Source organism: Euleptes europaea, chromosome 13 (assembly GCF_029931775.1).
Source record: "Euleptes europaea isolate rEulEur1 chromosome 13, rEulEur1.hap1, whole genome shotgun sequence".
NCBI lineage: Eukaryota > Metazoa > Chordata > Lepidosauria > Squamata > Sphaerodactylidae > Euleptes > Euleptes europaea.
The window spans coordinates 47,653,021-47,678,799 of NC_079324.1; the positions used below are offsets into that span (position 1 = coordinate 47,653,021).

The 25,779-nt window shown below is 45.2% G+C and overlaps 1 protein-coding gene across 1 annotated transcript in view; it reads right to left on the reverse strand.

Annotated features, from left to right (window-relative positions):
- Positions 1-24,829, reverse strand: part of RBM19 (RNA binding motif protein 19) — a 93,298-nt gene extending 68,469 nt beyond the window's left edge. The window contains exons 1-21 of the mRNA XM_056859057.1: positions 24,768-24,829; positions 23,919-24,101; positions 23,528-23,659; positions 23,330-23,359; positions 22,401-22,617; positions 21,534-21,820; positions 21,361-21,441; positions 20,222-20,300; positions 18,494-18,565; positions 16,510-16,710; positions 15,482-15,612; positions 14,291-14,412; positions 11,959-12,055; positions 10,978-11,088; positions 9,560-9,760; positions 8,853-8,970; positions 4,817-4,971; positions 4,159-4,219; positions 2,984-3,063; positions 1,333-1,388; positions 358-474 (exon numbers count right to left, since the gene is read on the reverse strand). Coding sequence (XP_056715035.1) covers positions 358-474; positions 1,333-1,388; positions 2,984-3,063; positions 4,159-4,219; positions 4,817-4,971; positions 8,853-8,970; positions 9,560-9,760; positions 10,978-11,088; positions 11,959-12,055; positions 14,291-14,412; positions 15,482-15,612; positions 16,510-16,710; positions 18,494-18,565; positions 20,222-20,300; positions 21,361-21,441; positions 21,534-21,820; positions 22,401-22,617; positions 23,330-23,359; positions 23,528-23,659; positions 23,919-24,101; positions 24,768-24,803 — 2,567 coding nt within the window. The 5' untranslated portion in view covers positions 24,804-24,829. The remainder of the gene's footprint in view (positions 1-357; positions 475-1,332; positions 1,389-2,983; positions 3,064-4,158; positions 4,220-4,816; positions 4,972-8,852; positions 8,971-9,559; positions 9,761-10,977; positions 11,089-11,958; positions 12,056-14,290; positions 14,413-15,481; positions 15,613-16,509; positions 16,711-18,493; positions 18,566-20,221; positions 20,301-21,360; positions 21,442-21,533; positions 21,821-22,400; positions 22,618-23,329; positions 23,360-23,527; positions 23,660-23,918; positions 24,102-24,767) is intronic.
- Between the last annotated feature and the right edge of the window lie 950 nt (positions 24,830-25,779).

The following is a 25,779-nucleotide window of genomic DNA, read 5'->3' on the forward strand; positions in this document are numbered from 1 at the left end:
TGTCTAACCCAATCATAAACAGAGTATGTTTTGCAATGAGACACATACACATTTGCTTAATGTGCAGAACATTTACTGATGGCAAAATTTACTCTTAAGAACCCAATATTTTCAGCCCCAACTATACAGAGTCTCGTGCAAAGCCCTCCAAGATAGAAAGGCAACCGCATAAATGCTTTCCATCCCGATTCACCTGCCGTTAGCGTTGCCAGAAAAGAAGCACAAACCATGCAAAGCAAACCTCCCTCCCATCCCACTATTAGCCAATCCACACTCCCAGCATTGCCTTGGTTGGCTTGAGATCATGAGCAAATCCTGGGAAAGCTAAACGCAGACAAAAGAAGGTCCTTTTCTTACCTGAAAAGCTCTCGGATCTCTCTCACAGTCGCCTGGAAGGGAATGTTGCGCACTAAGATCTTGGAACTCCTTTGCTTCTTGCTGGTTTGCTTCTTGCGGGTGGAAGTCACTCCTGACCTGTTTTAAAGACACACACACAACAGAAAGACAGGTGAACTTGGCCACAGAGAAACACAGCAGCTAAACTGATCAAAGGGTATAGGTGCCTTCCAAGATAAATTTGCATTCAGTCTTTTTTGCTTTAGGAGAATCCCATCTGCCATGGAGCTGGATGGACCATGAGGGGGCGTCTGTAGTTCACCATGGATGCATTTTCCTCTCTTTCATCCCCATCACAAAACATCACTTTATGCAATCGGGAAAATATTACATTTCACAAACAAGGCCGCTATTTGGGAGAGTCATGGCAAAGCTGGATATATCTGAAAAAAATGGGTGGTAATAATGGGGGGCGCATAGTGGTAAGCTGCAGTACTGCACTCCAAGCTCTGCTCACAACCTGAGTTCAATCCCGATGGAAGCTGGTTTCAGGTAGCCAGCTCAAGGTTGACTCAGCCTTCCATCCTTCCAAGGCCCGAAAATGAGTACCCAGCTTGCTGGGGGTAAAGGGAAGACGACTGGGGAAGGCACTGGCAAACCACCCCGTAAACAAAGACTGCCTAGTAAGGGGATGCTCCAGTCACGTTTCTTCAGGCCATACCCTGGGCTCTTTTACCCCTTGCGATCCATCGGCTCCCCAGTTAGCAGAAATGTCCATCAGCGTTTTTGCACTACTAATTTTTTATTCCAGGCACAGGGATATGTGTTTGCTCAGAGCAAGATTGCTCCAGGCAGAACAGCAATCTTTCCCGCTTGAGTCAGCAAGAATTACCCCACTCCACATGCCTATCAAAACAGGACTGCAGAGCAAGCAAGATAGGAACAGTTGCTGTTCCAATTTCAGCTGGGAAGAAAACAGGTAGCGGAGACCCTTACTCGATGGCCCTTTCAGAGATCTTCACTTCCAGCTGATGGTCATCCACGGAGCAACCCTGGAAAGCAAAGCAAAACAAAACATATTCGTAAAGTTCATTGATGTAGGCACTGGATTCCTTTGTTGCTTCAAGAATGTAAGTTGCACACAGCTGGAAGAGTACAAAACATGTGAATCTTGGATAAACAAAGTATGGGAAATAGCAAGATTACTGAAAGTGACTGACTTTGTTTGGCTTAGGGAGGGATGACCAAATTGGGCTTATTTTTCTGAACGCAGGAAGCTGTTCTATGATTTTTTTGAGAGAAAAGTTACATTTGTCTATAGATGAATATAACTCTGCAACATTTTTGTAATGGATTAATTAGTTTATAGTTGTACAGAAACCTGAACAAGGATATAGCTGGGGATTTAGTAGTGGGAAGGACCATGGCTCACCGACAAAAGACACACTTTGCACGTAGAAGAAGAGTTGGTTTTTATATGCCGGCTTTCTCTCCCACTTAAGGCAGAATCAAACCGGCTTACAATCCTCTTCCCCTCCCCACAACAGACACCCTGTGAGGTAAGTGGAAGAGTTCGGAGAGAACTGTGACTAGCCCAAGGTCACCCTGCTGACTTCATGTAGAGGAGTGGGAAAACAAATCCAGTTCACCAGATTAGCCTCCGCCGCTCATGTGGAGGAGTGGGGAATCAAACCTGGTTCTCCAGATCAGAGTCCGCTCCAAACAACCACTCTTAACCACTACACCACTGTACAGTGTCCAGATTCAGCCCCCAATATCTCAAATTGAAGGATTTCAGGCAGCAAGCATGGGGAAAGGCCTTTCCCTGCCCGAGATGCTAGAGAACTACTGCTAGCCAGAGCAGACAGTACTGAGCTAAATGGACCAATGACATCATCTGCTATGGCAGCTTCATCTGCATAAGCTTGTATTTGCCTATTACTTCCAAGATAAATGTTTTGCAATGACATGCAATCAGAGCCAGTGTGGTGCAGTAGTTAAGGTGTCGGACTAGGACCTGGGAAACTCAGGTTTGAATCCCCACTCGTGCCATGGAAGCTTGCTGGGTGACCTTGGGCCAGTCACACACTCTCAGCCCTAATCCTGGCGAGTATTTGGATGAGAGACCTCCAAGGAATACTGGGGTCATAACATGGAGGCAGGCAATGGCAAACCACCTTTGAATGTCTCTTGCCTTTAAAACCCTACGGGTTCGCTGTAAGTCAGATGTGACTTGACAGCGAAAAAAAAGTAATAAATTCAGACTTTTCCACACATATACTGCAAACTCAGGTGTTCCTGATTTGTACTCTACAACTCGATAGCCAACTCTCTGAAAAATACAGCCGTGTGATACATGCATTTTCAATACACCCAATTGTCTCATTCACACATTACTTTTTAGAAGTGTAGACTGAAAACAAAAATAATTATGGGTATACGCCTAAAAACCAAGATGAGCTGAAGCTTTGAGGGAGTAGAATGGAAGGAAGAGAAGGCACGAAGAAACCATTCCCTAGGAGAAATTTTTTAGGGCACCAGACCTGCATCCTACCGCTTTTAGCTGCCCTGTCCAACCATGATGAAAGATATAAATGAAGACAGACATTAAATATATACCAGCATGCAGAAAGGTATTCACTGTTACCTGCAATTGCTTGAGGGCCTTCTGAGCATGTTCTGGTTTCTTGTACTCCACAAACCCAAACCCCATGGAAAGCAGCACGCCTAGAAAATATTTCCAGAGACATGGAAACCACTTCAGTAAGAAGCACTGGAGGAAAACTGCAATCACAGATGATACCGAGACCAGATCTGAATGCACCAAGGGCAGCAAGATTCTCCTGTCGCAGCCTACTCAGTAACTCTCATAAGCAGAATCTTAGCAAGCTAAGCTTGGAAAGTGGGGGGAAGTTTGAACATGTTGCTTTCAGGGCATTGCTTGAACAAATGCCATCTTAGGGGGATGCCTAGCAACTTCCAACTGGGAGCCAGCGTGGTGTAGTGGTTAAAAGCAGGTCTTTGGAGTGGTGGACTCTGATCTGGAGAACTGGGTTTGATTCCCCACTCCTCCACATGAGTGGCAGAGGCTAATCTGGTGAACCCGGGTTGGTTTCCCCGTTCCTCCACATGAAGCCAGCTGTGTGACCTTGAGCCAGTCACAGCTCTGTTAGAGCTCTCTCAGCTCCACCTACCTCACTGGGGGTCTGTTGTAGGGAGGGGAAGGGAAGGTGATTGTAAGCCGGTTTGATTCTTCCTTAAGTGGTAGAGAAAGTTGGAATATAAAAAACAACTCTTCTTCTTCCAGGAGTAGGGAACACAATGAATATGGCATGGGCAAGACTAGAGGGGAAAGAAGGCTCTGGCCTCTTGTACCACCCCATCCATTCCTTCAATCCACCATTCCAGCTCTGTCATCCCCCCTCTCTTGGAAATATCCTCTAGTTCTTCTTTTCTGTGCCCCCAATATTCCCCTTTTATTTGTCTCTGTCTCTCCCACTGGCTCCTCCTTTCCACCCCTTACTCTCCAACATCTCCCCAATTTCCTCCACCATCCTAGCATTCTTTCACTCTTCACCTCTTAAGTGTTGTGCTTTACTCTGCTCCATAGGGATGAATGGCAACTATTCAATCTTATGTAAGAGAAAGTAAACAGATGCACTCCAGGGCAATATTAGGGCAGGGGCTAAATGTGTATCTAGCTCCTGGTGCCTTCAGCCATTAAAAATCAAGCTTGCTCCTTTTTGCCTACCCCAGCCCCTTTTGAATTCTATCTCTTTGTCTCTTGAAAGTGTGACAGAATATTGAAACAGAGATAGATACCAGCTTTATCTTTCTTCTTTGAGATAGTGCAGCTCTTCACAGCTCCAGCTTTAGAAAAAACCTGAAAAGAAAAAAAAATCACATGCTAGTCTTTGGAATGGTATTCTCCAACCCAGTCTGGTGAACCTCTCTTTCTCAGTTCTGATGCTTGAGATCATTTTAAGCTGGAGAAGGTGGGTGTACTATGAATGCTCCCTCTGGGGCTTGGGCAGCAGCCAACAATTTGGCATCTGCTGCATGTAGGGTTGCCAACCTCCAGGTACTAGTTGGGGTTCTCTTGCTATTACAACTGATCTCCAGCCAATAGAGATCAGTTCCCCTGGAGAAAGTGGCCGCTTTGGCAATTGGACTCTATGGCATTGAAGTCCCTCCCCAAACCCCGCCCTCCTCAGGCTCCACCCCCCCTCCAAATATCCAGGTATTTCTCAATCCAGAGGTGGCAACCCTATGCATGGGCCCACTCACACCAGCGCTTTGGCCTCTGATGGTGTGACAGCAGCGGCACTCATCACCCCAATTTGGATGGGGGTATGCCATCCCTTGTGCCACGATGGAGGGATGGCACTGATTCTTTTGTCCAAAGCCCCAGAATCACTAAGACTGTTGCTGGCCAATGAGAAGGGAAGCAGCCAAGTGACCACAGGAAATCCCGACACACCTCCTTTAGGGTTTCTTCCGTGGTGCTGAAGTTGAGGTTCTTTATGAAGAGAGTACAGCCGGGAATGCTTTCTTCTTCATCCTCGTTGTCATCTTCTTCTTCCACCATTCCGATTTCCTCTGCCTTCGTTTCAGTTTCTTCATCTTCATGGTTGTCTGCAAAGCAAGGGAGAAACACACAACCAGTCCCTCAGAAGGGGTTGGATAAGGGGGCCCTCCAGGGAATCTGCCAAGAGCACCAATGCAAAGAGCACCTCCACAGGGCCTCAAAATGGAGGAGAGGCAGGAGGCACCAGCTGAAGTCGACCAAATAAAATTCTAGAGGTAAAATTTCAGACTGTCAACAGCAGCAGTGAAAGGAACCCTCCGCCCAACTATCTCAGTACTGTTTACTCTAACAGCGGCTCTCCAAAATTTTAGACAGAGAAGGGTCTTTCCTGATATATGAAATCCTTAAACTGAAAGGATCGGGTACTGAACTTGGGACCTTCCGTACGCAACGCATGTGCTCCACCACTGAGTTCTAATCCCCCTCCCTTCCCATTTTCAGTTACACAAATCTTCCCCATCTTCCGTGCGGCCCAAATAAAATCTATCAAGCCTTCCAATTAAGTCTTCAAGGGCTCCATCGTTAACAGCCCTTTAATGCTCTGGTAAAAACGGAAACAGTGATAATCTTGTCCTTTTAGCGGAACGTCTCTCTCTCTCTCTTGCTATTTTCCCCTCACAAAGGGATGGAAAATCTTCACATCTCTCTCCAAGTTGCCCTTTCACCTCAACTGCTAACTATAGCTATTGAGAGAGAGAGAAAGAGAGAGAATGCAAGTGGAACAATAACTCTCACATGTGTAGGATGGCATGTTTTCTGCCATTTTGGACACATGAGGTGGGTAAAAGATGCACACATGGAGCACATAATTTTTTTCAACCCACTTCATGCATCTGATAAACCATGCTTCCGGTTTGGAAAGCAGACGTCACAGTAGCCCAAGGTTAGATAGTTAAGGGTTAATAGAATCATAGAGTTGGAAGGGACCACCAGGGTCATCTAGTCCAACTCCCTGCACAATGCAGGAAATTCACAACTACCTCCTCCCCAGAGACCCCTACTCCATGCCCAGAAGATGGCCAAGATGCCCTCCCTCTCATCATCTGCCTAAGGTCATAGAATCAGCATTGCTGACAGATGGCCATCTAACCTCTGCTTAAAAACCTCCAGGGAAGGAGTGCTTACCACCTCCCGAGGAAGCCTGTTCCACCGAGGAACAGCTCTGTTAGAAAATTTACAGCATGTGGTCATTTTCCTACTACATAGTGTCTCTCTGGTTCATTCCTGACAGTGAATCAGACCATGGTCAAGGAAGTATAAGAATGGTTTAGCATGATGTCCACATCAGCAAACCCTAGTTTGCAATTGGCTTAGCAAAGCAGAGATCTGAAACCAGAAAATTTGGTTTGAAGTGCGGCTGCAAACCACGGTCTGTGCTAACTATAGCTTTGATGAAACATTTAAGCAGATAAACAACATTTGCAGTGGTGGCTTTGTCTCAGAAGGTAACTGAGCCATGGGACGGGGGTGGGGGTAGAATGAAGAGAAAGAAAATGAAAGAAGACATACAGATTTAAATGGGTTTGCCTGTATATTTGGAATCTCAGACCACGATTGGGGATCTGAGCTGTGAATAGCACAAATTTTGGTCTGCAATTATGTGTTTCTCTTTAACCAGGATACATTTGATATTATAGACTATTACTTTCTACAAAACTACACTTCAGGAGTGGCACAAAAAGTTTCACAGCAAGAAAAAATTAGCACTATATTCACAAGACTCCGTTGAGTCTCAAGAAGGGGTATAAAAAAAACAGATCAGAGCAACAGGAAAGGGAAGGAACAGGAAAGGGTGCCCTCCCCCCTCCACCTGCAGTTTGCACAATAAAAGTCAGCTGCATGGAGCTCTTTTGTAATCAGACATAAGAATTTACTGCTGCTTCCCCTGGGTGCTGGAGGCTGGCAGCAGAGACCCTTATCGGCCGCAAGCAGATTTCTAGGCACTGTAGCGCTTAAAGCCCTTTATCTGGAGGTGAAGGTCCGGGGTGCAGGAAAAAGAAAATTGCTCGCTGGCAACAGCATGTGGAAAGGATTGCCGAGTTCATTTGCTCGTCCCTTCCCTTCTCTCTCCCCCTCCCGCTTTCCTTCAGGAGCCAAATGGACAGGAGATTTATTTTTGAAAAGGAAAGAAAAACCCAAGGTGAGAACACAAAACAAAGAAGGTCACATCACTAAAACAAGAGCTGTGGGAATCAGCAGTCCGACTTGACATTAAAAGACAGACACATCAACACACACACAGCTGGCCAACAAGTGCCCAGGCAGAGGTCTTTCTAAGCCCTGGTACCTGAGATTCCTTTGAACAGAAGAGGAACATAATTGAGCTTTGGGACTTCTGCTGTACAAAGCTCTGTCCCTGCACTATGAGCCACTGAGCTGCCCCCCTCAATTCTTTTCCATGAATATGGAAATCTAGTTAGCTTCTTGCAAAATCACATGGCAATGAGTTCCGAAGGAGAACTCGCATGAAGATACCTTTTACCAAGTCAGATGATTGGTCTATCAAGTCAATAATCCGACCGGGGATTGGGCAGAAGTCTTTCACTTCACATGCTACTCTGTCTAACTGAACCTTATGCGTGCAAAAAAGATGCTCTGCCACTGAGCCACTGTCTCTCTCAAAAAAGCAAGGTTCTTCCACTTCACCTTTTCATGAAGCTAAGCCCCACTGCCCTCTTACATCCCCACTCTAGCCCCACCCCTTCCAAGCCTTGAACTCATCAAACCACAGACTCAACCAGTTTTAATCTCTCCAAGCTCACAACCAGTTTCCAGAAACCAAACAGGAAGGTCAGGAAACATGCTAGCTTCCCTTCATGTTTTGGTCAAGGGCATTCACTATCCTGGGACATCAGCAAAGACTTTTAAAAATAACCTTGTATTCTTTGGGGAAAGCCAGGGAAGATGCCCATCTTTGCCAGTCTCTCAGAGTTCCCCAGGGTGGACAATGGTCTGTTTGCTACAAAGAGGTATCAATGGTTTTGGCCCAAAGATACACCTCTGGTCGCATGTCAGTGGTGTCCTGCTATGGCAGCCTGCGTTGTCAGAAGTGAGACGAGTGTGATGTGGCCTTTTGACCAGCGGACCCTGGGTCATGAAATTTCTTGTCTTTGGAAGTGCATGGTTACTCTTCTCTCCCCCCCTTCTCCCCCAGGAGGTGACTGTTTAGTGAGTGCCACATTCTAAATGTTGTAAATTTTAATTTTATTTTAATATATTAATGTTTGTGTCTTATGCTTTATATTGAACACATGAAGCTGCCTTATACTGAATCAGACACTCAGTCCATCAAAGTCAGTATTGTCCACTCAGACCGGCAGCAGTTCTCCAGGGTCTCAGGCAGAGGTCTTTCACATCACCTACTTGCCTGTTTTCTTTCATTGGAGATGCCGGGGATTGAACCTGGGACCTTCTGCATGCCAAGCAGATGCTCTACCACTGAGCCACAGCCCCCTGATAAAAACTATGTTTTTACCTAGTCGTAAACTGCCCTGAGCCCTGCTTGGCTGGGGGAGGGCAGCATGTAAATAAAATATTATTATAATATTGTTATTATTTTCCAATGGGCCAGTGAAAATAACTGATGCATGCACTGGAATCACAGGAAGGTTATTTGTTTTATTTGGTACAAGGGTTCAGGTGGCTGGAAAAACAGTGGCTTCAGCTGACTGCTGTGCCAGTTATTTTACTGTGCACAGCTTTTCAGAGCATTTTACTCAACTGCTTTTGAGCATTTTTTTATTACATGTGTACTGCTGTTAATATTTATGTGTTTTCAATTGTTTTGCTGTATTTCAGTACCTATTTTTACTGTAAGCCAGCTCGAGGGCTCTTTGAGCAGAGAGAGATGGCACATAGACTGCCTGAATCAACAAAATGAATGAGAGTCGTAGATGTACCGCATGTAACTCGAATTTCAGATGCATACCAGTTCCCAGCTGTGTTTCGCCTTCCTTCTTGCCTCCTGAAGTCTCAGGTTGGTTCTTCCCAGGACCAGAAAATACTCCCATAGGTGCCCATTCCAGGTAGAGGGGAACATGCCGGAACTGAAACAGGGAGAGTTTCACTGCAGTGCAACAGTGGCAAAGAATCAGCATGACTAAAGGCAATCTAAAAGCCAGTATGGTGTAGCGGTTAAGAGTGGCAGACTCTAATCTGGAGAACTGGGTTCCATTCCCCACTCCTCCACATGAAGCCTGCTGGGTGACCTTCAGCCAGTCACAGTTCGCTCAGAACTCTCTCAGCCCATGTGGAGGCAGGCAATGGCAAACCACCTCCGGACATCTCTTGCCTTGAAAACCCTACCAGGTTGCCATAAGGCAGCTGTAGTTGCCATAAGGCAGCGGTGACTTTCTATCACCAAAGGCGATTTTATATAATTGGCTGCTGTTGTTTTGGAGCTCTGTTGTGGGGAAGGGAAGCAGATTGTAAGCCACTTTGAGACTTCTTAAAAGTAAAGAAAAGCAGAGTATAAAAACCAGCTCTCCTTCTTTTCTTCTTTCTTAACATCTTTTCAACTGGATATGCTAGGGACTGAACTTCGGGGCTTCTGAATACACAACCGGTGCTTGAGAAATAGCCACAGGTCCTTGCTTGCTTGGTCCATCTGCTCAACAACACGGTCACTATCTTTACCTTGGAATAGGCCAGCTTTGTGAAAGCCCGCTTGGCTTCCGTGGGCTCCAGGAATTCCACTATGGCAGTCACCCCTCCTTTAGGGAGCAGCACCCGTCCAAGGCTCCCGTAAGCCCCAAAGGACTCCTCTAATTCCGCCTCCTTTGTTCCAGCAGGCAGGTTCTTCACCAGAATCACGGTTTTACTGCGTTCACCAGCAGCCTAACAGAATGGGGTGGGGAAAAGAGAAAGAAAATATTTAGACGTGGTCTGAGAATTTTTGTGTGGGTCACACTAAGGTTCCTGAGGCTTAGGACAGAAATGTTTGATTGGTTTACCAAAAATGTAGGCTGCCCCTGCATTCTAAGACTAGAACCACTCAGTGAATTACATTTATAAAATTCTTAAGAAGAGTTGGTTTTTATATGTCGACTTCTCTACCACTTAAGGGAGACTCAAACCAGCTTACAATCACCTTCCCTTCCCCCTCCCCACAACAGACACCCTGTGAGGTAGGTGGGGCTGAGAGAGCTCTAAGAGAACTGTGACTTGGCCAAGGTCATCCAGCTGGCTTCGTGTGTAGGAGCGGGGAAATAAATCCAGTTCACCAGATCAGAATCCACCGCTCCAAACCCCAGCTCTTAACCACTACACCATGATGGCTCTCACCGTATAATGCGGCGATATAACACATTGCATGTTTTAAAAATGAATTCTTTCACAGCAACAGTTAATTGATTTGTTTTTGTAATTAACACTAGGATCAAAACTGTTGATTAATGAAGTGTAGCCTGTTATTATAACAAAGTTTATGTTTTAAAATAGACTTATTCAGTAGTTAACATTATTTGACCAGTCAATCGACTAAAGCTTTTTTGATTAGTAACATACAGATTAAAAAAAGGAAAAAAAAGAACTTTTGGACACATTGATGAAACGCAGGGAAACCGAAACAAAACAGACCACACAAGACTGAAACCCAATCCTGCACTAACCAATCTGGCATGGTTGAGGAGAATCCATCCTGAAACTATCACTCAAATTATGAACAAATAAAATGTATTCATTAGAAGATGAATCATCATATGTGCTTTATCAGATGTGATATGGTAAAGCCATCAATGCAGGGGCTATATCACCCTTAGCTTTACACAGTTATGTGCTGGTCTGTTCTTGCTTCCAAAACTGAAATCCAGTTATTATTAACAAGAGAGAAGGCTTAATAACTCCTTGTTGGAAGTCTCCTGTTGAACTCCACCCCATCCACAAAGGCTGTAACACCCCCAAAATGTTCTATGCATTGTCCCTAACTTACCCCAAAAGAAGTTTAGCAGAAACAAAATGTGTGCTAACATCCAACTTCCTTGTCTTTCCCTACAGCTTCGCCTTGATCAAAGTGCAGCCTCAGCTGTACGGACAGCAACGAAACTCAAACTCACCTGACTGAAAGAGTCCAGACTGACTCCATTGTCTAGCAGGAACAGGCGGACGTTCCGGACCAGCTCTGTTTCTCCTAGAGCCACCCTCACCGCCACGCTGCCCTTGCCCTCCTGTTAGGGGAGAAGAAGAGATAATTAAGAGCTACTCCAGTTGTTCTGTGCTTCCTAGTACCTGAAGTCCAGTTGGATGCTGGGGAAATGAAACATCTGAACTTGGAGGGCCATGGCCTCAAAAAGTTTGCATGCACAAGTTCCCCGGTTAGGTGCCCAGCATCTCCAGTTGAAAAGATCTTAGCAGAGCTGGGAAAGAGTTTTTTCTGCCTAAATCTTTTATTATTATTTCTTCTAAGGCATTCAAAACTGAGCTAGATGGACCTGTGGCCTTACTTTGCATAAGCCATAAGTAAAATAAGTAAGTAAACAGTTAACTGGCTTCAACTTCCCAGTTTTGCAAACAGCAGAGCTTAGGGTTTTGGCACTGCAGGTACATGGCCCCAGTTGAGAACTTTACTTGGCTGAACAAGTTCTACCACCCTAGGGCAAAGAAGAGAGACACGTGATGCCAAACTTTACCAGGCCGCCAAGGAAACATACCGTGGCATGTCTCAGCAGGGACTGACACCTTAACCTTGAACCACCAAAGTGTTGGGCATCGGGGCGGGGGGGGGGGATAGCCTTGGGTTTCCTGTGGTTAGGAAAACCCTTTCATCACAGGAAAAATAAGGCCTATGGAATTAGTCTGGCAAGTAAAGAGTTAAAAGGATGGGAGGAACTACAGATAGCCAATGGAAGAATGGCATTATAGCTGGCCAACTGAAGGCCTGTAGCTCTAAGCAGCCTACCATAGTGTCCTGGAGGAGAACAGCAAATCCCTGGCCCCTCCCATTTGTCTATTCCCCCATTGTAAAAATCTTTACATCCCATGAAGGAGGAGCAGCCTTTCCATTTCTAAAAGTGTTGTAAAACTTCACACCAACTCACGTGATCCAATACTTGGCTCTTGGTGGAGTTGTATTTTGTTGCAACAGCATCTGCCACAGCATTCGTCCCCATGAAGAGCGTGTTCCAATTGTGAGAACTAGGGAGGAGGAGGTGAAAAAAAAATCTCCATTGACCTGGGAGTATCATGAGAGATGGAAAGTCCCCAGTTCAAATCTCACCTCTGCCCTACTCTGGCTAGATAGCTGCAGGCAAACTAATAAAGCTCAGACACAGCATTCAATCCACAACAAAGGGGTTAATAACACTGACCTGCATTACAGAGTCGCTCTGTTTTTTTTTAAAAAGCGACATAAATCACAAGTTACCATTATCACCATGATCCACATTAACCTTAATCACTTCAAAAGTCAGAATTCAACTGCTAATTGGGAGGGGGCAATCTGGCACTTTTGTGTTTGGTCCCATCAAACCTCCCTCTCACAAAGGATTCAGGAAAAGGTTTGTCTCCCCTGCATCTTCCAATCCCAAGCAGCTGTTTACATCTCCCTAGGGAGGTCATCTTAATAAATAAATTGTTCCCCAAAAGACATTAGAACATTATGTACTGTGCTTTATCTCGACTTAGACAGGCACTGCAAGGAATATAGCTGGAAATGCCTCCTCCTGTAATTCTCTCTCCCCACCCCTCAGATTTTTTTCAACATCTGCCAAATGAAACCCTAGACTAGGGGTCCCCAACATGATGCCTGTGGGCATCATGGCACCCACCGACACATTTCTTGGCACCCACCAAGTACTTTTAGAAAGAGGGCAGGGCTAGGTGGGACTTTTTCCCAGCAGGGCTTCTGATTGGCTGTGCAGATTAAAAAGTATCTTGTTAAACAGAGCTTCTGCCTGAAATGTCGAAGAGTTACTATTAGAGTTGTATAGAATCTCAATTTCATGATTGGCCCCACCTCCTTGTGATTCTGCCCACCGCCCTTTGTCAGAATTCCAAAGGTGCCACAGGCACAAAATAGTTGGGGACCCCTGCTCTAGACAAATGATATAGAAGTTCCATGTTCAGAACTAGAAAAGAGCAACAGTCCAGTAGCATCTTAAAAGACTAATGAATTTCTGGCAGGGTATGAGCTTCCATGACTTCTTCAGATACTGCTAAAATGTGATTCTATCTTTCATGTTCAGAACTGCTCTCCTTCTGAACACCAATTGATGGGAAAGGAGGGAAGACAACAGAGGTTTGCTTTCTGTGCCCCTGCAGTGGACTGTTCAGAATATGTAGCTAGCCACTGTGGGAAACCAGATGAACCCTTGAGCTGATGCAGCGGGGTCTTGCTTATGATGCAAACAAGGAACAACTGCACATTTGCAGTATCTCATGGAAGTTAACCATCAAGTTCATAGGGGAAATCTCACAGTTGCTACCTACAGTCTACACATCTACCTGGGAATCTGAAACCTGGTGGTGGGGGGGCAGCACGTTTTCCTTCTGCCTGGTTCTGAATCATAAGCCTGGAATAATGGTTCAAAAATTTTTCTACTGGTTACTCAGGGAACCCCAAGGGGAAAAAACAAAACAATTCCGAGAGTGTTCTTGATCTAAAGGTCAAGGTAGTCCCCTGTGCAAGCCCCGAGTCATTACTGACCCATGGGTGATGTCACATCCCGACATTTCCTAGGCAGACTATATTTATGGGGTGGTTTTCCATTCCCCAGTCGCATACACTTTACCCCCAGCAAGCTGGGTACTCATTTTACCGACCTTGGAAGGATGCGTTTAATATATTTTTTTATTATTTTTCTATAATTGCAATACATACTCATTTGACAATCCTATATACCAATCTTTGAGTCGATAAAAAATTAAAAAATTATTAGGTGTATGTCTTCAGTATTAAATATAATTAATTATAATTGACTTCCCCACCGACTTCCTCCCTCCCTACAAATATCTGGTATCTCCTTTGTATTTATATTTTCTAATCCTTATAAGTTATTATTTTAATATTATACTTTCCCCTTATTTAATACATTTCAATAAGCAATAATAATATAATATTAATACTAAAGAGAGAAAAAATAAGAAAATCATTTAAAAAATGAAAACAGAGACTTAACAAAACACATTAACATAATTTTCTCCAGTCTCTGTTCAACCTCAGAAGGATGGAAGGCTGAGTCAGCCTTGAGCCGGCTACCTGAAACTGACTTCTGCTGGGATCGAACTCAGGTGAGCAGAGCTTGGACTGCAGTACTGCAGCTTACCACTCTGCGCCACGGGGCTCCTGATCTACACCGTTCTAAATGCATATCAGCTTTTCTGGGGAAGGGGAGAGGGCAATAAATACCTTTCCACTCTCCCTATACAAACCTGGAACTGTTGGCTTTGTCTTTGGACTCCTTTTGCTTCTTGTATGAAGAGGAACCTACGGCATCGGGAGCGTCCCCTTCATCCTTCTTAATTGTAGAGGGCAAGACATGCAACATTCGGCCCTAAGAGACGAGAAGAACCACAAATTCACCACTGAAGGAAATAGGTCTGGAAAATAATGTAGAAGACTGTGCTTGAGCATACTTGTTTCCTTATGAGCGAGGAGGCAAGTGGAAAGGCAGTCTAGCCTGTCACCATTCACAGGAGCCACTGAAAAGTTGCAGGGTTTTCACCCAGGCAAGAAAAGATCATCCTGACTGCGGCTCAGTGGTAGAGCCTCTGCTTGGCATGCAGAAGGTCCCAGGTTCAATCCCCGGCATCTCCGGTTAAAGGGACTAGGCAAGTAAGTGATATGAAAGACCTCTGCCCAAGACCCTGGAGAGCCGCTGTCAGTCTGAATAGACAATACTGACTTTGATGGACCAAGGGTCTGATTCAGTATAAGGCAGCTTCATGTGTTCATGTGGACAAAAATGCCTGCTAACACATTTTTCTCAAATTTGTCAAACTAATCTCCCTTCCTTCTCCTTCCTTCCCACTCTCCTCTCATTGTCTGTTTTTGCCTTCTACCTTATAAGCCTGAGGACAGAGCCTGGGTCCTTTTGATTTAAGTACAGCACCTGGTGCAATAACAGTGTTTTGAATGTTAGCTTGGCAGGAGCTGCTTTAGTAGACCAAATTTTGTCTGAAAAGCAAGATTAAAATAGCAATTAATATTAGCCCCTCAACTAATCCTTTGAACTCAGCCCCTACTTCGACTTATTTTAACTCCGAAGACCTCCTCCTTTTTCTTTTCTTTTTTTAAAAAATGGAAAGAAGAACAAGTTTCTAGCCCATTTGATGGAGAAAGACATTACTGAAAATCTGAGTGATGTTTGTATTAATTTCAAAAGTGGGGTAGGGGGTACTAAGCTTTCTAATGATTAGGAGAGAAGATAAGGAGTTTCAGGGTATAGTTCTGCACCCCTACTGCCGAGTAGAAAATCCATTAAGTATGAAAAAAGTGAAAATGCAGAATTATGTGAAGAGAAAATATGCAAATTGCTCAGTTTGCATGACTAAGTTGTGTTGCAGATTGTTTTTCATCCTATCAACAGTATGAATTTTCACATGTTAGATGATCAGCTTTACCTGGAACACCTGTCCGTCCACTTCTGCAAAGGCTTTCACAGCATGCTCGGGGAACATGTAGGTGACAAAGGCAAATCCTTTTGGCTTCTTGGTCAGACTATCGATGGGGAAGTGGATCTCAGAGAGAGGCCCTGCAGAGAAACATGTTTATCTTATGGGAAAAGCCTGCAGGTACAGGACACAAAGACACAGGGCAGCCTAGAAGGTTATAAGGTTATGGCTGAGAAAATGCATTGAGAACAGCCCTGCATGGGCCAATCCAGTGGCAAGTCAGATACCCCTGAAAAGCCCACAGCAGCAGCACCAGAGCCCACTGTTTCTCCCTAGCATCTCATATTAACTGGTATAACGGCCACTGACCATGGAGGTTTCATTGATCTACTGAGGCGAACTGATCACCATATCCATGAATTTGTTGAACAAACATGCCAAACTGACATCACAAAAGTCATAGAGAGCCAGCCTAGGGTAGTGGTTAAGAGCGGTGGACTCTAATCTGGAGAACCGGGTTTGATTCCCCACTCCTCCACATGAAGCCGTCTGGGTGACCTCAGGCTAGTCACAGTTCTTTCCAAACTCTCTCAGCCCCACCTACCTCACAAGGTGCCTGTTGTGGGGAGAGGAAGGGAAGGCTATCGTGAGCCGCTTTGATATTCCTTAAAGGTAGAGAAAAGCAGGGTATAAAAACCAACTCTTCTCCTTCATAGGATTATGATGTAGATGACTGCCAATCTAAGCAACCAAAACTGGCTTTCACTCACACGTTCAAGGTCGTTTAGTATCTTATATCAGAAACTGTCAGTGAGTGTACATGCGCAAACTGGAGGTTGGAAGGTGGGCGCGTTCATAGGATTTTTCTAAGCCAGGAGCCCACCACTATGCTGCCTGCGCTTGTCACAGAGGCCCACCGGGGGCTTCCATGAGGGCCAAAGCTCTTCTTTGCTCCCAGAATCCATACCCACTTCACTGCAGAAATGATTAACCCTTTCACAGGAGGAAAACAGAGTAAAGTTAGGTCAACGGCATACCATATTTGGAAAATATTCCTTCCAAGTCTTCCTCGGAGCTAGTGTAGGGAAGGTTTCTCACAAACAGCCTTCCTGATTCGGACAGATCCTCTTCCTCCTCGTTGTCCTTCTTTGTCCTTTGCCACACTTGGCCCTGGCCCTTCGAGGACACTTTCAACTTGGTACCACTCTGTTCAGGAAACACCTCAATGTACCGTCCGCCTGTCCGAGAGAGCGCAGAGGGAAGAAAACAGAGCGCCAACAGTCTGCTGTTATTTATTTCCAGGGGTTAAATCAAAGGGCTATTATTGTCCGCCAATTGGTGTAGCTAGGTTTTAACAGGTTATGTTGGATGGTTGTATTGTGTTGGAGTGAATTTTATGGACTGTTCCAATAATGATTGTTAGTTGCTCTGAGCCCGGCCTGGATATAAACGGAATAAAATAAAAATAAAGCTTGTGAGGTAGGATTATGCAGAGGAGGAGACTAACTGTCTTAAAGCTACCTCACCTGTGGAGTTTCATATTTAAGGAGGGATCTGGCCCTAAGTCTCTCCAGTCCTAGTTTAACACTCTAACTACTATACCACATAGGCTAGGCCTTTCAAACCTGCTCAACATTTGCCACAAATAGTGGCGAAACCTTGAGCTGCGGTGGATGAGTGTGATGTCCACCATGCACCCCCACCCCAATCCTCTCTCTTGAGTCACAAATTCAGAGGCCCACTTAGAAGAGAAAAGTAAACCAATTCCCCCTCACATTATGGATGTCTAAACGTTAAATGCCATTGTGATTTCCAAAATAGAAGAAGTCAAAGATTTGGTTTTTGTATGCTGACTTTCTCTACCACTTAAGGAAGAATCAAACTGGCTTACAATCACCTTCTCTTTCCCTCCCCACAATAGACACCCTATGAGGTAGGTGGGGCTGAGAGAGCTGTGACTTACCCAAGGTCACCCAGCTGGATTCATGTGTAGGAGTGGCGAAACAAATCCAGTTCACCGGATTAGCATCCACTGCTCATGTGGAGAAGTGGGGACTCAAACTCTGTTCTAGAGATTAGAGTCCACCGCTCCAAACCACCACTACACCACGTTCTTAACCACTACAGCACACTATTCTTACCATTCTTTGTCACAGGAGGGGCCTCACCCTCCCCAAGAGGACAGATGGAATGTTTCTCTTTGGCCAAAACAAAAAACAAAACAAAAAACCCACAAAAAGCAAATTCCAAAATAATAACTGGCAAGAGGCATCTTTAAAAATGTCTGTTTACTCTCACAAGACCATATAAATACCAGTTCGATCTATGTAAACACCCACAACAAATTAAAAACCAATTTTCAATTAAAAACAGCCATTTCCAGGACTGAGTTCCACATTCTCTGTTTACATATTTTAAAGTCATATTAAAAAGGGAAGAAAGGGTGCTCATATTAAAAAGGGAAGAAAGGGTTAATGCAACATGAAAGAATCAAAAAGCTGTTTTACACATTATGCAGCAGTGAAATTGGGTCTACTACCTAAACACACACTCCGCAAGAAGCTGCAGTCAATCCCAGACTCCTGAGAGGCATCGCTGGATGGCATGCGTGTTTACAAGGCATTTCCTGCGACTGACTCTAATCTGAAGAACTGGATTTGATTCCCTGATCCTCCGCTTGGGCAGTGGACTCTAATCTGGAGAACCGGGTTTGATTCCCCGCTCCTCCACATGCGGCCTGCTGGGTGACCTTGGGCTAGTCAGTTCTCTCAGAACTCTCTCAGCCCCATCTACTTCACAAGGTGCCTGTTGGGGGGGGAGGGAAGGTGATTGTAATCTGTTTGAGAATCCTTTTGGTAGAGAAAAGCAGGGTATAAAAACCAACTCTTCTTCACTCATAATGTACATGGTCAGGTGTGCACCTGAACATCTTAAATAAACAATCCCTCCCCCAAAGCAATTAAGCAGGGAGAGTTTCAAAGATTTACTCTCCTGCTGTCCCCTTTCAATACAGAGACTTACCCATGTATTCATGATTTCGCTTCAAGGCTTTCTGTACTTCTTCATCACTGCTGAAGTCAACAAAGACATAACCTGAAAGAAAGTGAGGAACTCCACACTAAGATCCAGGCAGGCATCAAAACAGCAAATAAGACATACATTTATGAACAACCTAATGATGGAAACAATTTCTATTGATACTGAGCACCTTTATAAAGGGATTTGTCAATAAGATGACCAGGGGCAGGGGAGTATGAAATAGAAGTTTACAAAATTATGGATCTTTTGGAGAAAGTGGAGAGGCAGAACTTTTCTTTATCCCCCCTATAATACTAAAATGTATTATAATGGATGTGCAGTAGATTCAGGACACGCATAAGAAAATGCATCTTTCTACAATGTAGAATTTGTCTTGGGGAACTCACTGCCACCAGATGTAGCAAAGGCCACAAATTCAGGATAAATTTAAAAGACAAAACCATAGAAGAATATTCGCATTGAAGAGAGGAGAGTCCACACAGGAGTATTAGCCACGATGGCTAAATGAAACCTCTACATTCATGTAGACATTAGGAAGAACTTTCTAACAGTTAGAACAGTTCCTCAATGGAACAGGCTTCCTCGGGAGGTGATGAGCTCTCCTTCCCTGGAGGTTTTTAAGAAGAGGTAAAATGGCCATGCTGCCAGGAATGCTGATTCTATGACCTTAGGCAGATCATGAGAGGGAGGGCATCTTGGCCATCTTCTGGGCATGGAGTAGGGGTCACTGGAGGTGTGGGGGGGAGGTAGTTGTCAATTTTATGCATTGTGCAGGGGGTTGGACTAGATGACCCTGGTGGTCTCTTCCAACTCTATGATTCTATGAGTCTATAATCCTATGATTCTAAATGTGGTCTGCTGGAGGTCATAACAGGGGAAGGCTTCGGCCTCTGTGTCCTGCTTCAGTATCTCAGGTAGGCCAGCCTTTGCCCCTCCTCTTGTCTATGTGTGGGATGATTTGCACACCGTTGGGGGTCTTGAATTCCTGCCTCACAGCTGCAGACTGGGCAAAATGAACTTGTAATCCAATCTGATTCTGCAAGAAGCATCCAGGAGTGTGTCATGCCATTTTCCCCCTGCCACCACTCCATTCCTTTCAGTCAAAGTAGGAACATGACAACTTTGCAGTGAAGACAAGGCATTAAAACAGGAAGTGCTGGGGCATAATTAGGATTGCCAAGCTCCAGGTGGGGCCTGGAGACCTCCTGGAACTGGCCTCCAGACTACAGAGATCAGTTTCCCAGGAGAAAATGGCTGCTATGGAGGGTCTACTCTATGCAGTTATAACCTGCTGAAGACCCTTCCCCTCCCCAAACGCCACCATCTCCAGGGACCACCTTCAAATCTCCAGGAATTTCCCAACCCATAGCTGGCAATTAGTGTTGTGAGCTCCGGGTTGGGAAATACCTGGAGATTTTGGGGGTGGAGCCTGAGGAGGGTGGGGTTTGGGGAGGGACTTCAATCCCATAGAGTTCAATTGCCAAAGTGGCCATTTTCTCCAGGGGAACTTATCACTGTCACCTGGAGATCAGTTGTTATAGCGGGAGATCTCCAGACACCACCTGGAGGCTGGCAACCCTACTGGCAACCCAAGGCAGAATGCAGCTATATACAGGCCAAAATCCCTACTAAGTAGCCAAGACTTCTGAGGAAGCAGACATCCAATAACAGAGCGCATCTAAACACCTCTCCTAGTGCAACACTATTTACCTGTCTTGTTCCCGTGGGCATTTCTCGCAATCCTAATCGCCACCGGCCGAAGAGGCAAGAGAAACTCCCTCACGTTTTGCTGTGAACAACAGAACATCAAGATGGTTACCCTGAGAGGTGTTAGAGAGTCCATCTTCTGGTCTACCCCAATACAGTCTTCTGGTATTACAGAAGCAAAAAGTAAAATTCCAGGTACAACATAGCCAACTTCACCCAATCCCTTTCACACAGAGACTACCTTTTCCCAGTCAATTTTCACCTCTCTAGTAGAGCTGCTGGCCTTGGAATGCATTTAGTGCACCATCTGCCCTATTCGTAGTGCTTTGAGAAGGCAGAGGTTCCTCAGACAAAAGAATGGAGCTTTCTAACAGAGCAGTTCCTCAGTGGAATAGGCTTCCTTGGGAGGTGGTGAGCTCTCCTTCCCTGGAGGTTTTTAAGCAGAGGCTAGATGGCCATTTGTCAGCAATGCTGATTCTATGATCTTAAAACCAAATAACCAGCATGATTGGCCATTGTGCTGATTATTTGGTTTAAATGTGAATATTTTTCAGCATAGGTATTTCTTGTTGTTTTGTTGTGATTCTATGACCTTAGGCCAGGGGTAGGGACCTTTTTTCCGCCAAGGGCCATCTGGATATTTATAACATCATTCGCGGGCCATACAAAATTATCAACTTAAAAATTAGCCGACCAATAAGTTTCTCCACGGCCCGGGTGGGAAAGGGTTAACACAGTTTCTTGGGTGGTCCTAGCAGCTCCGTAGCTAATGACTCTTTTGCAAGGGGGAAAAAGGTTCTGTTTCTCGGCAAAACAAACTCACATCCGCCTTGAATAGAGGCTATTCCTGTCCGTGGGAGGGGGCAGATCACCAGTCTTAGATCCTTCTGAGCTAGAGATCTGCCAGGACCCACGAAGAGCCAGACCAAATGATTTCGCGGGCCTTAAACGGCCCCCGGGCCTGACGTTCCCCACCCCTGCCTTAGGCAGATCACGAGAGGGAGGGCATCTTGGGCATCTTCTGGGCATGGAGTAGGGGTCACTGGGGGTGGAGGTAGTTGTGAAATTCCTGCATTTTGCAGGGGGTTGGACTAGATGACCCTGGTGGTCCCTTCCAACTCTATTATTCTAAGGCCACTTACCTCCGTGACGTTGAATGGGGCACCCCGCAGCTTCACCGTGTATGGTGTGGTTGGTCCGTTTGCACTGACTGGGGTTTTGTCCTGCAGAAAGATGCAGTTGGTCACCAAAAATCCCCAGAAGTGTCCAGTCTTAGACTCTGCGGGACTCTGTCCAGGTTTAGGTTGCAACATACCTGGGCTGTGGGTTTTAATTTTTTCTTCTCCACTTCCTGGCCCTTGAGCTTTTCATCCAGGATACCCTTTGCTGCAAGACCAGAATCAGAAGCTTTCTTGTGACTAAGTATCTCCTCCTCCTGCTGCTTCCTTCCCACTGCAGGCTCCTCACCATCTGTGTCCTCAGTCTTACTCTCCTCTCCAGATGAAGGCACGGTGTCTTCATCCTTCACCACTTTAGACTTCAGGTAATCCATGTCTGAGAGCTCTTTGCAAACGGCTGTGTTTCCTCTGGAGTTTCTTCTCTCTGCATGTTGGGAAAAGAATGGAGAATCTCCAGTTCCGTTGGGGCTAGCAGCTAACCCAAAAACGTACTTGAAACCAAACAAGGTTTCAGCTCTCACAGGAAGCGGGGGGAGGACAACCCCAATTGTACTAATTTACTTTGTAAAGGCCTTTGGCTACCTTCAAATACATATTTATTTACTTACTAGCCATAGTGACTAAAGGGAACCTCCACATCCAAAGGCAGTCAATCTCTGAATCCCCATGCAAGGAGGCAACATCAGGGGAACTCAAGAATTCCTATTGGCTTGAAGTGCTCAAGAATTCCTATTGGCTTGAAGTTCTTATTGTTTTGATTTGGCTTGTTTGCATATTACATTGCTTCTAATATATTAATTTGTTTTGGCCATAGTGCTGGTCATTTGATTTGCGTTTCGTTATCTTTCAGCACAGGTTATTTTTATTTTTGTAAGGTCCCTGGGGCAGAGACCACAAATAGAGACACACATCCCCCCCTTTCCGGGTCACTCCATTGGGATACTAATCTTCCTTTTTCCTCCAACAATAAAAGTACTTGCCATATCAGGAAATATGCCACTTACTTTGGGTAGCTTCACCATCTTGTTCCTCCTGTCCAAATTCAGCTTCCTCTTCACTAAGGCTTTCAGACTCATCTGAATCAAAGTTCAAATAATCATCCGTCGGCTTCACTTTGCCTTTCTTAGGCTCCTCCTTTTTTGTGTCATTGGACCAAGTGGCCACCTGGGTCCGTTTCCGATGCACTGCAACAAAATCTTGAAATTCCTCTTCTCCTTCCAGCTATAAGGGAAAGAGGGGGAGAGAGAGAGCATCAAGACACATCACAAACTTATCTGAATGGCTGCTCACTAGAAAAGCATATGTTCTGCATGCAGAAAAACTCATGTTTAATCCTCGGCATTTCTAATCAAAACAAGGTCTCAGGTAGAAGGCTGAGAAAGATCCTGAAGGATACCCTCCACCTAGAACCTCTTCCCAACATTTAGGGGTTGGTTGCCATTATTCAACGGCTCTGAGCATGTCCAGAGGCTCTCATTAGTTTCAATAAGTAACTGGCATTCAAATCTAGGCAAGCTGCTTATCCATGAACAAATCACAATCAGTGAATTGGTTTTCAAGCCACAGACTATGATTTCTCATCTTCATAGTGGGAAAACATTTTCCAAGGAGGTCTTTGATGCACTTTGCCAAGTTTGGGAGAGTCAGCAAGCTGGAGGCAACCAGCTAACCTCTCTTGGATATTTAAGGCCCTGTGAGTACAGCGCTGGATGTTCCCCCTTGGAGCAATTCAGAAAACTCACATGAGAGAGAAGGGAACCATAGGAAGGTCACACATTTTCAATAATCCTAAATCCCTGGTTGAACCATTACAAAGGATACTAATCAAAGGATACTAATGAGTACATCGCTTTGGCATTGCACTCTTTCAAATCAGACACTCTTGTCCTCTTTTGGACAATTTTTACCCTCCATGAAAAAGGTCCAGACTTGCCTCTTCTAGGTGTCCTGTTGTCTTCTTTTTCTTTTTACCCTAAAAAAAGGAAGGGAAAAAAAACTTGCTGTAAGATGTGAGATTATTGATGATTAACACCATATTGAGATCTCAAGAAAATAAGGGAAAGAGCAACTTTAAAAAATAGAACATGAGGGGGTACTTGATACACAGAAGGAAAAACAATGTTATACTTACTTGATTTGCTTCTGTATGACCTGAAGTCTTTGTGAGATTCTTGGGAGTTTCTTTCAACCCTGGAGACTTTGGGGAGTGTTTGCTCCAAGCTCTAGGCTTCAGTGGGTCCCCAAAAGACGTACAGAATTCAACCTGTGAAGAATCAGGAGGAAATGGCTGCTTTAGAGGGTGGACTCTTCAACATAAAATCCCCCCTCAACACCACCTCCTGCCCACACTCCAAAGCTACCCCCAAATCACCAGGAATTTCTCACCCCAGAGTTGGCAACCCTACTCATACTCACAGTAACCCACCCACCTGACTCAGAACTAATCAATCCTTCACCTGTCAAAGGAGTCTAAAACATCCACTTTCCTCAAACGTATATAAAGATATTGTAGTGCATCTCACCGTGACTCTGGCAGTGTCAATGAAGCTTTTATGGAAATGGGTGAGTGCTGCTTTGGCCTCATCTTCAGATCTGAACCCAATAAAACCAAATTTGCGGAACTTGCCATCCTTTGTAAATTTCAAACTGCAATCCGTCAGTGTTCCAAAAGCAGCAAAGAGATTCCGGAAGCGGTCTTCTTTCATCTGGGAGTGGCAGAAAACGTGGATTCATTCAGACAATGTTAAAACTGCAATAAGCATTTTGAAGGGTAATAAATCTTCTAACACGAATAACCTTAAGAGCTCAACCGGCAAGGAGGGAACCTCCTTCCTCCAGTTCCTCTTAAGGAAAGGGTCAACCAGAAATGGAAAAAAAAGAGACTAGGTACCCTACCATCGTGGCTGCATCTAATTCCAACAGAAGGATCCATTCCTACGGAACAGTTTGTACTGAAGGTCTTGGTATTTTCTTTCCTGACGTTTCGCCAGCAGCTGTGGCAGGCATCTTCAGAGGAGTAACACTGAAGGACACTGTTTCTCAGTGTCAAGTGTGTAGGAAGATCTCTTCCTACACACTTGACACTGAGAGACACTGTCCTTCAGTGTTACTCCTCTGAAGATGCCTACCACAGCTGCTGGCGAAACATCAGGAAGAAAATACCAAGACCACGGTCACACAGCCCGGATAACCTACAAGAACCAATGAACTCTGACCGTGAAAGCCTTCGACAATACTTTGTACTGAACACTGATATTCCTACTTGATTGTGATTCTCGAGAATCGCCTCGGGAGCCCGGTGACTGAACGGCTGGCCGTCCCCGCCTGTACCCCATATAAACCCCACCACCACCCCCTTCAAACCCTCTTACCCCACTGGGCAGGTTTTTCACAATGAGCCGCGACATGCTGCCACTCTGCTCGCTGTAACCAAAGCGAACCAGGCGCTTCAAACCAAACTCCGCCGCCTGTCACGCTGCTCACTGGGCGCCGCCATGTTGCGGCCTCCGCGCAGTCACGTGACCCAGCGCGAGGTCGGTTGACAGAGCGCATGCGCGCTTACAGGCTACGTCAGTCCCACCGCCGAGGAGTCCGGGATGGGATGAAGAGGCTCTGCTGGGCGCCTCTCAAAGAGACCCAAGAGCTCCACATTTCCGGTCGTCAAGCGCATGCGCGGGGCAACCGATGGGGGAAAGAAGGGGGAGAAGGGGGGAAGGGGGAAAGAAGGGGGGAAATGTGCTCTCATAAAACTGGGAGGAAATATATATATATATGTGTGTGTGTGTATCTATATGTGTGTGTGTGTATATATATATATATATATATATATATATATATATATATATATACACACACACACACACACACACACACACACACACACACACACACATATACATATACATCTATCTATCTATCTATATATCGATAGATAGATAGATAGATCTGTATTTACATTGTAATTTCCATTGGCTTTCCGCCTAAATTTCCATTTTAATTGAATGACAGGCAGAAGTCATGGGCGTACATTGACAGCTGCTAGTAGCCATCACTGGATTAGTTCTGAGTCGGGTGGGTGGGGGTGGGTTACAGTGAGTGTGAGTAGGGTTGGTCACTGGAAAAGACAGTCATGCGAGGAAAAGTGGAGGGCTATAGGAAAAGAGGAAGACCCAACAAGAGATGGACTGACTCAATAGAGGAAGCCACAGCCTTCAATTTGCAGGATCTGAGCAAGGCTGTCAAAGATAGGACATTTTGGAGGACTGGAAGGACTGACTCAATAAAGGAAGCCACAGCCTTCAATTTGCAAGATCTGAGCAAGGCTGTCAAAGACAGAACATTTTGGAGGACTGGAAGGACTGACTCAATAAAGGAAGCCACAGC